This window comes from Ictidomys tridecemlineatus, chromosome 3, assembly GCF_052094955.1.
Source record: "Ictidomys tridecemlineatus isolate mIctTri1 chromosome 3, mIctTri1.hap1, whole genome shotgun sequence".
NCBI classification, from domain to species: Eukaryota; Metazoa; Chordata; class Mammalia; order Rodentia; family Sciuridae; genus Ictidomys; species Ictidomys tridecemlineatus.
This window is the reverse complement of record NC_135479.1, coordinates 120,065,279-120,077,623: the sequence shown is the minus strand read 5'-3', so window position 1 is coordinate 120,077,623 and position 12,345 is coordinate 120,065,279. Positions and strand designations below refer to the sequence as shown.

Here is a 12,345-nt window from a genome sequence, read left to right as displayed (position 1 = left end):
GAGCCCACAAAGCAATGGGTAAAACTGGCCGTGCATTCAAAACTCCCAGACTGACAGCCAAAATAAACCCTTCTTATTTATAAGACAATAATTTCAGGTATCTTATTATAGTAGCAGAAAGCTAGTACATAGAACCTCTTATAAACTATAGCTAAATCAGAAATATGAGGAATTAATTTGGTAGACCAATAACTGACAGCCATATCATATATAAAATACTCATACAAATTTCTCAAATGGGAACTTCAGAATCCAAATTTGGGCATGAATAAATGATGATAGCTAAATTGGAAGATATTTAGAGTGTAAAGCATTTCAACATCTGTATGCTTATTTCATTGAATTGGCGATTATGGCTAATTGGTTAAATTCTGGATCAAGGTTAAAATTTTAAAATAGTGAAAAGTGTAAGTATATTATCATTTGATCTATAATCAAACTCTTTTAAGTGTGAAGTCTTTGAGTAAGCAATAGAATAAAACACTTACATATGTGTTACACATAGTGGCATGCTCTTAAACATTTCTAACATTGACAAGATGTCTCCTTTTGAAGAGCAGAAAGATACTGTGTCTTTAAACAGTTTTAATTTTTAAAAATGTCTCATATTTTGAATGTAAGTTACTATCAAAAAAAATTTATTAGTTTCTTCAATTAATACATGGGCTTGCAGAGTCCCTGTCCGTAGCTGGGGTACTCAATCAGAGTTCTTTAAGGTTCTGAGAGTCACCCACCTCTGTAAGAGCATAGTGTTATAAGAGATGATTATCTCAGATCCAGATTGGCAAACAGGTGTTGCTCATCTGTCAAATCCAATCAATTCATTGTTGCATCAGTCTAAGCTGTTATATTTGAGAATGACTTTGAGTCTCAGGGTGAATATGGGGATTATCCTCAGATGTCTATGAAGAGGGCAGGAAAAGACATTTTCTTGGTAAATGCAGTGAGCTTTATGTTTAAAAAAAAAAAAAAAACTCTTGTTAGTTTCATTTAATTCTACAGAAAAAGCAGTGAAGCTATGGGAATAAATGCAGTTAGCCAAATACATTTTATGAATAATTTTCATATCATATTTTACCCTTTTAAAAACTTTTATATACCTCTCCTGTTCCATTTCTGGTGATTATAATGATTAAATATACCAAAGCGTACAGCATCCCATCATCAGAAAATGTCTCCATTATTGAGAACTGATTTTGCATTTTCCAAATACTGGTTCTTACTCCTGTGTGGACAACAGCATTTGTTACAATCAGTAGTGGATTTTAGTAGTTGCCTGTACAACATTTTTGCTGCTCTGCAACTCATACTGTTTTGCATCCACATATTAAACCCAAAATGATCCCCGTTGCACCAGAGTGACTCTCCTAAATTCATCAGGGTAACCTTAATCTGCTTTCTACAGTGATTGGTTTATGCAAACCAGGCTTTATTCAGTTAACAGTATATCCCTGTTCATAAAGACTGGTTCAAAAAATGAAGCCAGAAACCAATTCAGAACACTAAGATGAAAGCTAATTTTTCTGGGGCTTTCTAGAAATTGGCATAGTCGCTGTTTTGAGAAAGTCACTAGAACAAAGGTTCTCACCTGATTTGACAGAATCATGTGCAAATAGAAGCCCACGAATTACTAACAGTATTTTTTTAATATGAAGAAATTCCAATGATAAAATGTTCAATATAGAAGACAGAACTGAGATTAAAACAGATAGTGGGTCTGGCACTGAATTTGATCCACACCTCATAAATGTCTATTCTAGAACTTTCATTTACATTAGTCAATAGAATTTCATTATTTTTATTAAACAAGATTGCTTATGAGTGTTTAACAAAAAGCAAACAAAAACATTCTATCTGATATGTATCTTTTTATCATTAAAGAAAATGTTTGAACTGGATACCATTTTCTTTGCCTTTTTAAAAGTCTGGAATTATTAGGAATCATAACGCTTTTCCTTAAAGACTTAAGAATATAGCTATTATTTGTTATAATTTTATTTTTAAATGCAGAAATTTTACTATTTGAATCTTTATTAAATTACCTTAAACCACTGTAATTTCAAAATTTAAGCCTTAATTTTTAAAAATGAAATGAACCTATTAATAAGTAAATATAATTACACCAAAATAGTTATCTCTTATGCTTTTTAAAACATAAATTTGCTTGATTTATCCAAATATAATTCTTATTTAGTGGTAAAAATTGTAATTCTATAATAAAATAGTCCTGCTTGGGGGATATATTCATTTCACACTAGAAGATTGCATCAGGGCTCGGGAAATGACTCAGTGATAAAGTGCTTGCCTGGCATGCATGAAAAACAAAAAAAAAAAGAACAAGAACCATTGCATCATTCAAATGGTGACATACTATAAGAAATCTGCAATTTGAATATTTTATGTATCACACCAACAGCAGCAGAATATACAGAACCAAGGGTCAGTAAACAAACAGAAACAATAGTAAGACATTTATTCATGCCCAAATTTGGATTCTTCCTAGAAAAGAAGAAAGACATAGATACACATAGAAACTGATAGAGACTTATAAATATAAAATTTTTCTTAATGTGTGTGTTATGTATGTGTGTGTGTGTCTTAGGGTTTTCCAAGGAAGAATATCAAGAGTGATTTCACTGAAAATATGTACCATTTTTAGTCTATGCTATATAAGTTTGTGTACATTTGTATGTGTTTGCATCTTTTATTATAGCCATACATAGGGATAAGAGGCACTATTCCCAGGACACCTCAGTATCAGTCTCAAGATTAAACTCTACTATAATAATAGACTTCAAGATGGCTCAGATTCTTCTGATATGCTGTGTTATATTCAATGTGCTTTTTTTAAGTAGATAGTGTCTGGAGGCTTTAAATAGTTTTGTTATACAGGAGTTTGTTTCAACAACACTTTTTGAAAGGACACTCAACCCACCTACCTTGGATTAGTTCATTGATTATTCTGCCCTCTGCCTCTGTATTTCTGTAGTACTTTGAGAATAGTATTATCTAAGAATAGTTTGAAAAGATAGTCTCCTCTTCAAAGTGAGGGAAAAATGCAGAACTTAACATAAAAAAACTCACTTTCAACTTCTTAACAGGTTCTTAAAATAAGAACTTATGTTTAGAATATACAAAATTCATTTATCACTAAAAATGTTACTTTATAGAATAAAACTACTTCTTTCCAATTAGATGTGACTGTTTCCTGAAAGATTGTGCCTTTAAAATATTGCACATTATTTTTAGTGATCATATAACTCATCTTGTGATTTATATGAATAACATATTAATATTATAATACAAATACATGTGAAAATTAGTTTTTATGTAAATGTATACTCGGTCACAGCCTTCCTACTTGTTCCTAACTTAATATGCAGTACTAGCTCTTTTAAAATACTATAGCATTGGGTAAAATATTCACTTTGATAACTAACTTCTGGTTAAAAAGAGAGTCAAATTTTAACAATTTCTTATTATGTGATAATTCACCTTTGAGTAATAAAAACATAAAGAAAAAAAAGAAATGATAGTATAAGGGTATAAGGCATGCCTTTAGAAACTATAATGTTCATGCAGCATAATGAAAAACAATAAACCAAACCTCTCTGGGCAAGAGAAAATAGTCATAACACAGTCTCCAATTTCAATAAATGAAGATATTGAGTTTAATTATACATTTATGAAGAAAATGCACACCTATAATATTTTCTCTTCAAAGCAAAAGGGGTTGGTTTTAATATACCATTATCTCCCTCGAGTATTTCCAACCAACATTTTTTTATTACAACATGCAGTCTCTGGATTGAAAGTACATATTTGGGATGTTTTCTGGTTTAGCTCAATGTCATGAAAATATAGAGTGTAGATCTCTATGGAAACATTTTGAATATAGTACCAATAATTTAATATAGCAGGGGAAAATTACAATTTTTTTTAAAACAAAAGCTTTACATCCTCATTTTTTTAGAATAACCTCAAATGTATACATACACAAGATTACAGAATATCCTTAAACTTGCTTTCCTAAACAGAAAATATATTTTCATATTTTATCCAAACAATATATCAACATTAGAGAACTAGGAAATCACTTATATTTGGGCATTTAGATTAGAAACCACAACCAGGTCTTCTAAGCATTTTAAAGTATTATATCAGAAATTATAGTAGTCTAATGAATACAACATGCCTTTGAAACTTAAAAAACTAAATAAAGGATGTGGTCTCTTTTTTTCTTTGTTTATATAAGGCAACTTAACTCTTTTGCAAAGCTATGATTAAGAGAATTTAAATCACTGTGTATTTTAGTCTGTCTAGTTTACAATTATAAAATCATTAGATTTTCTTAAGTTTTCAGTTAACATGCTCTAAGAATATTAACAATATTGTAGCAACTGGTATAAACATGTTTTCAAAATGATATTTTTTAAAAATAGAAAATTTATCTTTCAAAAGCCACATAATATGTTAACAAATATGATTCCATTAATCAAAATAATTACAGTTTTATAACTCTAAAGCATGATTTATAGCTGAATGCAATTATTATTAGCTGAAATCATTAAAACTTAGAATCATTTAAATGTTTTTCATCACTAAAGACATCACCATTAACCTTTGCTTATATCTTTATTTATATCACTATAAAACTGAGTTTAAATTATATCCAAAAAAAAGAAAATATAAATGTATTATAGGATACAAACTATATAAGGATTACTAACCATAATTTCTAGGCTTTGATCAACACTGCCTTACTCTAAAGTTTAATCTTACTTTAATATTTCTACACATACATAATGAGAAAAAAACACTATTCCTACTATATTTTCTTTGCAATATTGTAATACCCAATAGTTCTTTTTGTTGTTGTTAAATAGAGAGTACATTTAGGATTAATGCTATAGATTTCCTGAAAAATAGAGATTTTAAAAAACAGATTATATGCATGCACTGTAGATTGAATACACTGCCTACTCTTAATATTCAACATTAATTAATGACAACTGTCCTGCAAGGCTATTTATCATGACTAGCAAAATATCTGGAATTCCTGAAATACTAAGGTAAAATTGACCTGAAGCAGTGTGTCTTGCAAACTTACAAGGTGCAAATTGGAGCAGGTGCAAAACTTGCTAATGTTTTCTTGTTGCTAAGTTGAACCACTGATACTTGTCACTATTCTATTCTGCTGGGTACATAGATATACTTAAATAACATACAAAGTTATGCACAGCCAGTGCTATCTTTACGTTTTTAAAAAACATTTAGTTTTTAGTTTTAAGTAGACACAGTATCTTTATTTTGCATTTATGTGGTGCTGAGGATCGAACTCAGTGCCTCAAGCATGCTAGGTGAGCGCTCTACCCCTGAGCCACAACCCCAGCCCCCCCGCACCCCTGCTATCTTTACTTTTTAATTATTATTACTCCTTGCCACTCCTTGCCACTCAAATATCAGATGTTTACTGATGTATTCTTTTACTTCTGAAAATTTTTATTAGTTCATTATAGTTATACATAATATTGGAGTTTATTTTGACATAATTATATAAGCATGGAATATAATTTACTCCAATTCTGTTCCCTTTACTTCTGTTTCCCTTCCCTCCTCTCTCCTCCTGTTTCCTTTCCTCTACTCTATTGATCTTTCTTCTACTTATTTATAATTTTTTTTAATTAATGCATTATGAATATATATATAGGTGAATTTCACTTTGGTATATTCATATATGTACATAGAAATGTTTGGTCAGATTCATTCCACTCATCTCCCATTTGTCATCCATGCTCCCACCCTTAATACCCCCAAATAATTTGGGGGATACTGAGGATTGAACTCAGGGGCACTTGGCCGCTAACCCACATCCCCAGCCCTATTTTTGTATTTTATTTTGAGACAGGGTCTCACTGAGTTGCTTAGTACTTCACTTTTGCCGAGGCTGGCTTTGAACTCAGGATCCTCCTGCCTCAGCCTCCCAAGGCACTGGGATTACAGGCATGTACCACCACACCTGGCCACCCCTAAATACTTTTAGTAAAAGATCATGGTTGGACATTATATAAAGGAAAAGGAAATATGTAATTCTTCTTAAGGAAGTATTATTGAAAGCCTTATACTATTACTGCATATCTAATATTAAAGAAAAACAATGACATTCTTTTCTAAAATAGGGTTAGAAAGACAATAAAAAGTCAAACTAATATTTCTTGAAAAACTTGCAAAAATAATTAGATGATTTGTTGGTTTTCATGATACCACATATATTTTTGCTTCACTGGATGTACCGTTCATATTCAGAGATTTTTACTTATAATATAGAGTATTTGAAGTGCCAAATAAAATGTAATGTCAACCCAATAACATAATAGATGATACCTTTCCTCTGGTACCCCAAATAACCTATATTCACATTTGTTTGTAAAGTCTTCTAAATACAGATAAACTATTTTTTGCTTTGTTTAAATACAAGTTTATGCCCATCATTAATTAGATATCTGTTATGAACAAAATTTTAGAAATAAAGTGCTAATAAAATAAGTTAAATAAAAAATAAATATTAAATACAGGACATTACATCTACTAAAATAGTCTAAGGAATGAATAACAAGCAATGTGAACCTGTTTACTGAATATAGCAATGATCTGAAGGTCAGGCATAAATGAGGAAGAAAACCATAAAAGAAATCCAAATAATTGGCTTAAAAGTTATATGAGTAAAAAGTTGATTGAATGGATATAGTTTTCAAAATTTTCCCCTTTAAAAATTATTCTTTTTTTGCATATTACAAGTGCCATTTTATTCTAGGACTTTTCCATCTCATTTTGTTCTTCCTCCTCTGCATGATTGTCAGGGTAACATCACCTGCATTGTCAATGATGCTATAAATTTTTTGTAATCTGCTGAGACACAGTAGCTACTGGCATACCTAGACACCCGTCATGAGTTGTGGCTAATGTCACTGAGGAATTGAAACTCTAATTGAAATTCTAATTTAATCAAAATTAATTTTTAGTTTAAATTGATTTGTGAGTAGTGGACACTATATATATTCTACAGTGCATTGTAGGCCAGGATTTCCCAAGGAAACTCATATGTGTCCCGCTACCTCCTGAATACATCTGCCTGGATGTACCATAGCATGTCAAATATCCACATGTCCAATGTCAAAGTCATCACTTTCTCCAAACCAATTCCTGATTTAGTTAATAATTAACCAATAATATCAACTTGGCTTAAGATAGAACTATTAAAATTACTCTTGACTCCTCACTCTTCTTTGTGTTTCATATATTATGCAACATATTATTTGATTTTAAAATTGTCTCACAAACCTGTCATTTTTTTCTAAAATGCACATCATTATTTTTCACACACTATCACCAACAGCCCAATCTTTAAATCACTCTCAGGGGAAGCTCAATGACATTAAGACAAAGTTTAAAACTACTAAATTTCTCAAATGTCACTTCTCTGGTGAATTCTTCAAATCTTCTAATAGTAATCTCAGGTTCCATCTTCTTCCTTCCATCCTTTCCTCACAGATTACATAAATCATTCTATCCTTAGTCTTTTCTTTCCCCTTCCATATTTTGACCACATTACGATCACCTCCTGTAACGCACTATGAAATAATTTACTTGCCTTACTAATTACCTGGGACCAATTCCTGTGTACTAATTGTTTTGGAATATCAAGTGTTTTTACTCCCTGTGTCATTTACAGTAGACTACTAGAATGCTTAGATAACTAATAGCAGCTTACGAGTGAAATGCTGAAGATTTGAAAACATAGCTAGAAAATTCCTAGGTGTAAAAGGAGAGTGTAAATAAGCCTACTTCAAAACATGAATCCATGTTGGTTTTTATTCAGTTATTGAAAGATTAAGCAGCTAAGATTTATACTGATATTTAATTTCATGTTTGACTTCTGTGATAATTTTAAGAATAAATACTACCTTTAAGGTAATTATAGAGGATAAGAAAAACAGCCTCAACATTGCTGCAGCATGGGTCGCCCTTCAGCAACTGTATATGGACCCATCTGACAGTCACTGGAGCCATGATGGATTACACCTTTTGGCATCAATATTGAGCTTCACGCATTACTTTATAAGGTTCCATGCTTTACATCAAAAAGACAAATGCCAAGACAAATTCAAACTTCATAAAAAAAACCAACAACAACACTACAGGACATTGAATACCCACCTTCAAGGACTCACAACTCACATACTATATGACATTTATTTAAAAATATTATTTAAATTCAGCACAGCACAAATAATACATTCTTATATGCAGAAATTATTTATATTCACATAAAAGCATATATAATGTAAGAGAAAGTCTAGAATGCAAATTGTTACTCACTTGGAAAGGATACAAGATGATATCACTATCATCACTGATGATACTAAATGCATGTATTTATTATGTTATTTAAACAGATAACTAAGAATATGTGACTTACAATGTTATGTCAAATACAAACTTTTATTGGAAGAAACAAGGAATATATCTCTAATATTTCACTTACTCTAGCTTCTTGAAAATGTTTTAATATTTATTAATATTATACTACTGGTTATTCCTTAGTACTAAATATTAATATTTAGTACTAAATATGTGTCACAATTTTACCAAATATTTCTTATATTTCGTATCAGTTTGGCATAATTGATAGACAAGAATTGATCCTAGTGTGTCTTTTAATATAGGTCAAATGTTGTTCCAAAAAATTCACATTGAAATAAATTCAGACACTATTAAACAGTTCTTTGTACAGGTCCTCAGTTCGGTTATTTGTGAAATGAGACATTTCACAAATAAGACATTTCACAAATGAGACATTATAGTGAAATGAGACATTCTAAAGACTTCAATTCTTCACAAGTCCATTTGGGTCACTTCCTGTATTCTCAGCATTGAATTAATTACATTAGCTCTCTGTTTTCATACTTTGGAGACAAATACATACATATTTTCACATCTTTGAGAAAAAGCAAGAAAGCATGAATTAGACAGATTTTTGCCTTAAAGTAAAAACAAAATTCAGAAAATGCAGGTAACAATCTATTTAAAGATTTTAGCCCTAGAATTTTTTAATGTTAATAATGGTACTGAATCACACACATGCAACATTTCTAGAGAAAACACAATAAATAGTTTCTTCTGACTTCAGAGATTGCAAGTGAGGAAGAACACTGGGAGTATATGACTTATTGGTGTAAAAATAACATTGTACTAAATAAGATGGCAATTTGGTAGCTAAAACAGAACTAAAATCCAAGCTCCATATTTTTTATCATGTATTTTGTTCAGTTATTCTATACTTAATAGGTGCTTTTATTTTGTTGTTGTTCCAAAAAATTCACATTGAAATAAATTCAGACACTATTAAACAGTTCTTTGTACAGGTCCTCAGTTCGGTTATTTGTAAAATGATTAAACTGTAAAGATCCTTTTCTTCCCTTTGTCCATGTCTACAATATCAATGAAAGTATCCACTATAATTGGGAAGAGAAAATTAAATCTGGATAATACATGTGGTCATAAAAAAATTCCTAGAACTCTTGTTTCTGCCTTTAAATGGGTTCTATTTTTTTCACAGACATGGATTTTTCACAATATTCATTTAGTGGTTTAATGAAATATCCATTTACACATCAAATATATTTGAAAATATATAAAAACATTTATACCTTCTCTTTTAATAATCTCTTATCTTCTGTCTAGTTCACATTAAATACTGACCTCTTAAAAATGTCAAGGCTCCCCTTCTTCCTTCCTATTTCTCAACATGCCTATTTCTCAACATGTTCTCAGCACTGTTCTTAAATACAGCTAAGATCTGAGAATTAGCATGTGTGTGTATACCTTTAAAATAAAAGAGCCAACGGTTTCTTTGCTAACAATACTCTCATCTCATTATATATCTGATGTTAATATGGTCTCAAATCACCCCTACCACCAAAATCCTTGATATTTCTGATCATCAGAAAAACAAGAAAAATGGAGAAAATATCATTATTCCATTACCTTTAAATCTTCAAATTATTTGCTTAAAAATAAGTAAAAAACATATATTCTAAGTAGCCAGAATATCTGAAAATATACATTTATTTGTCATAAAGTATATGCATATGTTCACCCAAATATATGTATATATTAGTTCAAATATATATACATATTTATATTTATTTATACTTGTGTGAAATAATATGTAGGTATATACACACACATATATAATCAGTAAGTATTAAGATTGTGGATACTAAGGAAGTAGTTAAACTCATTTCTATTCTTCTTATATCCAAATAATAATACAAAATCAAATGATGGAGATATTAAAAAGTAAAATATGGAACTGGGATAGACTAGAAATAAAACTATGATAAACATTTAGCTAAGATCCAGATATTTCAAGCTTAGAACAATTTTAAATAAAATATAACTCACACTTCTCTTATTTTAAAGGTTTAGAAGTAAAATAAATTCTAGCTCTTAAATGTCAGAGATGACCTTAGACTCCTGTTTCTCTCCTGGGCTCACTCCATCACCAAAGCTTGGTTCATTTTGCCACACTTCCTTTTTTTGAAGGAGAAAAAAAAACCTTGTAAAATTTCACTAAGATTTAAAGATGATTAAATCTTTCAAGTAAGCACATATAAATATGGATTATTCTTAAAGTACTGAAATGCCAATATCCTTTATAAAATCTATCCCAAAAGGCAGGTTTTGACAGTTCAGATAAATAATTGGCAAATGTAAAAATGTGTATGATGTCATGTGATGCCAGAAACATTAAATTTATTTATTTCACACTGTAAAACTTAATTTTCTTCACAATAAACTTATGGTTAAGGAAATGCACTAAAGATATAAATACACCTACCATAGAGTAAAAACAAGTTTTATTTTTAAAGCAGACTAACCTCTTCCTTCAAAAAAAGAATCACTTCTTACTATAACCAGTAAGTACCACAAAGAAATATCTTGAATATTGAAAGCAACTTTGGACAGAGAAATTCAAAGACCCATTTTGCATTGATGTAAATGTCTAAAGTGATGAAGAGCATTAGGAATATAACACAAACCTATCTTCAGATTATAAAGGAAAAGTTAATTGTTATATTAAGGACATATTTTAGTATAAAATACCAGTTATAGATTTGTATGACCTTGAATGAATTTTTTTTGGATATTTGCTTATTAATTTTACTCCTTAGAAAAACAATATGATACATTAAAATTCTTTCTAGCATGCTTTACAAATTATTTCTCACGATTTTTCTTTCTTGCATCTGCCAACATAAACAATAAGTCACAACAAAACCATTCCAATTCCATTCATGAGTTCAGGATGGACTCTTCCCTTACCTTGCTTATGGTTTCATGAAGGTTGAAAAAAGGATCCATTTCTTCAATTTTTGTTGCATGTTTAGGAAAAACGGCCTCAGAGAGAAAACTTGGACCCTGTGGCAAATCAAAAAGGAAACATTTAAAACTCACCATTGATTTTGTTTTTCAAGTGCTTATTGGATTTTCTTTAAAGATTCAAAGTGACTCTAAATTGCTTTAAGGTTCCTGTTGATTGTTGAACTTCATTGTACTGATCTAATTATCCATCACTGAATATTTGTAAATTAAAATGAGTAGAATTCTATAAACCTTCACATTGTTTGTATTTACAAAGTAATGTTTTCTTAGCAAGAGAGATTAATCTTAACATCTGTCACTCCTTTCCCCTGAAATGCAGATATTTATGTATCCGCTTTGATTACAAAAGACCTATTTGAAATTCTGTTTTAAATTTAGAATTTTCTGTCTTAAGACAGGTGGAACAGAATGGTTTTGACAAATATGATCACCTATAATATCTTAGAAAAAGTTTATATAGTATTTCAAATATTTTCAAATTAACTTCAAAATAATAGGAAGATAAATTTGGGGTAGAAATCCCATATGGTTATTTTTGCTGCCATTAAAATGGTAACACTTAGTGTTAGAAGTTTAGTGTTAAGATGATTGAAATGAATCAGACATACTCTAATTCATTTTGTGGTTACATGTGTAACCAGGTTTTAGGATGCAAAAATATATGGAATGATGATGATATTACTACCAAAATCAATGCTATTAGATATATCAACAAAATCATCATCCTATAAAATTATTATTATTTACAGTAATAACTTTTACTTGAAAACCTGAAGGAACTAGATTATTTGGCTAGAAAATAGAATACATGGGACTTGATAAATGAAGCTAGATAGACAAATAGACTTAGAGACCAATGAATTAATAATCTTTCTGGAGACAATCATGGAGAAGAAA

General features: G+C 30.1%; 1 protein-coding gene across 4 annotated transcripts in view; it reads right to left on the bottom strand.

Annotated features, from left to right (window-relative positions):
- The window catches only part of Naaladl2 (N-acetylated alpha-linked acidic dipeptidase like 2), a 1,184,425-nt gene that overhangs the window by 142,322 nt on the left and 1,029,758 nt on the right, over positions 1-12,345 (bottom strand). For all 4 annotated transcript variants that reach the window (XM_078043670.1, XM_078043671.1, XM_078043672.1 and 1 more), the window contains one exon: positions 11,389-11,484. In XM_078043670.1, the coding sequence (XP_077899796.1) occupies positions 11,389-11,484 (96 nt within the window). The remainder of the gene's footprint in view (positions 1-11,388; positions 11,485-12,345) is intronic.